The sequence below is a fragment of the Drosophila montana genome, unplaced genomic scaffold, assembly GCF_035044405.1.
Source record: "Drosophila montana isolate Dmon_TW-CO22-7 unplaced genomic scaffold, ASM3504440v1 contig_2331_1, whole genome shotgun sequence".
NCBI classification, from domain to species: Eukaryota; Metazoa; Arthropoda; class Insecta; order Diptera; family Drosophilidae; genus Drosophila; species Drosophila montana.
The window spans coordinates 24,273-27,429 of NW_026997215.1; the positions used below are offsets into that span (position 1 = coordinate 24,273).

A 3,157-nucleotide genomic window follows, 5' to 3' on the forward strand; every position below is an offset into this window, starting at 1 on the left:
TATATATGGGCCACAGCTTGTCATGACTACTGCTGTATCATATACTGGAAAAATAGGTCGACAACAATTTATGAAAATATAATTATATACAAGTATCTTCTTACCAATGTCATCAATCACGAAAATCACTATTTTCCCCACATATATGCAAAACCGTAAGAAAAACATGCGTCATTGACCGGGAGCGTCAACGCCAGTTTCCAGCTCGACCACTTGCCTTCATACATACTGTTAGGAGCAGAATGCAAATTGATCTTATAATATATATCACGGACGATTTGATCTTAGGGTATGAGGCTTTGGTAAGTTGTTTATTGGGTTGATGGGTGTCAGGTCAAACTTCAAGAGCGGAATCTAGCTATTTTTTTAACAATGCTGATTATAATCCTTTAACCATTAAATAGTTAATAAAGTATAAATATGTATGTTTGCCTAAGTGTAAATCAACTAAGTACTTATGAAACACAGCAATTATCCTAATATAAAGCCTGAGGACCCAAACAGGCTTGGCGAAACATCACCTAAGCCAACTGTGTTGTAATAAAAATGTATGCTATTTTTGATCCATTAAAATAATCATTTATAACAAAAAATTTACGTAATCGATTTTTTAGTAGAATAAATTCTTAAATATTTTTAACAGGATCTCTTCGTTGGGTTTCCTAGTTGGGCATTCCCGACAAGAGCCTTCCTACATGTTATTTATAAAAAAATTTGTTTTTCCTGCATTGTTTCAGCTTAATTGGACTTTGCTAATTCCGAAGGACTGGAGCGGACCCATTGTTGTAAGAAACGCTGATTATCTCAAAGCGTTGCAATCTTTTCTAACAAAGTATCCATCTCGAATTGCACACAACTCAATGCTATTACTAAGTGTACTTGAAATTTTACCCAAAGATTTTCCAAATCCGGAGGTGTGCACACGCTCTACTATGTGGGCATTACCAGAACTAGCTTCTGAATTATATATTTCACAACATTCTTTATTAGATTCAAAAGACATAATAAAACGGGTATAGCAATTAATGAAATACACTAAAATAAAATAATGTTTTCAAGAATTATAATTTTTAGGCGGATATAATATTTAAATCACTAAAAGCTCACTTAAAGCGAGCTCCCTCTTTAAAAGGCGCAGCACTTGTAAAGCTTTCGGCATTGAAAATTCAATCAAAAACATGGCAAGGATTCGCGAATGCTACACAATTGATGAAAGCCTTGGAACCCCTTGAAATTAGTCAGGATAATTGGCTGGATAACATTTTAGAGATTTATAAAAGGAATAAAATAGTGCCGAATAAAATTAATATGGACGCTAACTCCCATGACGCGTAAGCTTTAAAATAAAAAAAAAGAATGATATTAACTTATATTTAATTTCAGATGGGCGTATCCTATTGTGTCGACCATATTTTATGACACATTAAGCCATTCAATTGGTCGGTATATAAGCTGGTTTGATCATGAATTTTTTAAATAAAACTTTTTTTTTTAAATTCGCAGTTGTTCCATTGTCGGTCATACTAATACCATATTTTAATGCACGTTTGCCTCCATACCTGCATTATGCTTCAATTGGTGTTTCTATTGCTAAGGAAATTCTGCGTTCAATAACGAAAAACTTTGATGATAAAGCTATGCGTTGTGTGCCGCATTCTGTAAACATATTTTCGAACTTCAGCCGAATGGATCTATTAATTCATTCTGGAGGGATGCAGATTTCATACCATTCAATGCTTTCACTCACTGGCCCTATCAAAGGAATGCCTCGCCTCCCAGGATTAAATTTGACACCAACACAAATTTTTTTTTTGGTGTCTGCCCAAGAACTTTGTACTGAATCAAATTACATGGGAATCGACACAAACGCAACCGAGTTTGACAACATGTAAGTTCTTAAAAACACTTTTTAAAATGAGCAAACAAAATAACACCTAAGGGTAATCAAAGCATGCCCATCTTAATAAAGTTTACATACATAACACTTTTATCGGAAATTTAAGAAGCTCGTCGGTCGGAATTAATTAATTGACATTATATTCTGAAACATTTTAATCAAAAGTTTTTTCGCCCGCTCAAAAATATTTTAAAAAATTCCCTGTTGCACATAAAATTTGGTTATTGTATACATTAACGAAGAATATTTCACTTTGCATACTGTTTTCAAAGTTTATTCGTTGATCTATAACAATCAACATTAGCTAATAATGTGACAAAGCAGGGAGCTAGCTTTCGGCCCTGGCTGCAAGAATTGAATTTTAAAATATTACATTTAAAGTTTTCCCAGATATGCGAACCAAAATATGTAAAAAACTTAATGTACTTTGTTTTGATCTTATACATTTCAGATTGGGTTGGCTTATTGCTCAAGGAGGCAGCGCGACTGAGGTTTTTAAATGTCCATCGGGATCTATGATCAATATTCAAAAAACATGCAATGTTCTTTAATTGAAAAATTAGTGTATATACTAAAAAAAACGTATAGAGTTTTTTAAAAGAACCATTGTAAACAACATAAATAAAGAAAAGAACAACCGTATTAAGTTAATTACTGAAACGTTTCAATTTGAGAAAGTTTGCTTGTTGGGCATTGAGCTTTCAGTAGCTTGCAACTTGCTGACCGATCAGCAACTTTGCCCCCTCAGGGAGGGCTGTTGGCGTTGGGTGATCCTCTGTTGGATCAGCATGGCCAATGTCAACTGGTCTTGCAGTGCGTTGAGGACGGGATGCAGGGGTGCTAGCGAATGTGTACGACCCTGGTTGCATTCACCCAGGTTACACAGGCGGCATTTATCACCGCTGTGGCTGTATTGCCCGAAGTACTGGTGTGACAAACAGTTAAGACAGTACTTTTTTATAAGTACTAAGCGGAATCTTTTCTCTGCATTCAGTCGCAAAAATCGGCTGCGTTATCGTAGAAAATAGATCCCGCGTAAATTTGGCAGGAAAAGGGATGTGTTCATCAGGTGCGAGTCACGGTGCCGAAGTTCGATTTTAATTTGGAAACTGGATATAAAAATATATATATGAAGATTTTACCGTTGGAGATTTCTAGTAACGAAAAGGCTTTGCGGGTCAAAATTTTGATCGACGCAAAAGCATGAGGTGCCCATGCTCTGACTTAATGTAGCATATCTAGAAAGGACAAATCGAGGAA

General features: G+C 35.4%; 1 protein-coding gene across 1 annotated transcript; it reads left to right on the forward strand.

The window, feature by feature from the left end:
* Positions 1-680: 680 nt before the first annotated feature.
* Positions 681-2,548, forward strand: LOC135427802 (endothelin-converting enzyme homolog). Its single transcript, XM_064681407.1, has 5 exons — positions 681-1,013; positions 1,075-1,331; positions 1,384-1,439; positions 1,504-1,888; positions 2,349-2,548. The coding sequence occupies exons 1-5, from the start codon at positions 696-698 to the stop codon at positions 2,446-2,448; spliced, it is 1,116 nt and encodes a 371-aa protein (XP_064537477.1). The 5' UTR covers positions 681-695; the 3' UTR covers positions 2,449-2,548.
* Positions 2,549-3,157: the final 609 nt, after the last annotated feature.

Bases quoted from the DNA above. Each gene is read 5' to 3' on its own strand.
- LOC135427802 (XM_064681407.1), top strand. From the start codon at position 696: ATGTTATTTATAAAAAAATTTGTTTTTCCTGCATTGTTTCAGCTTAAT. The intron at 1,440-1,503 runs GTCGGTATATAA...TTAAATTCGCAG, and splicing joins CACATTAAGCCATTCAATTG to TTGTTCCATTGTCGGTCATA. The intron at 1,889-2,348 runs GTAAGTTCTTAA...TATACATTTCAG, and splicing joins GCAACCGAGTTTGACAACAT to ATTGGGTTGGCTTATTGCTC.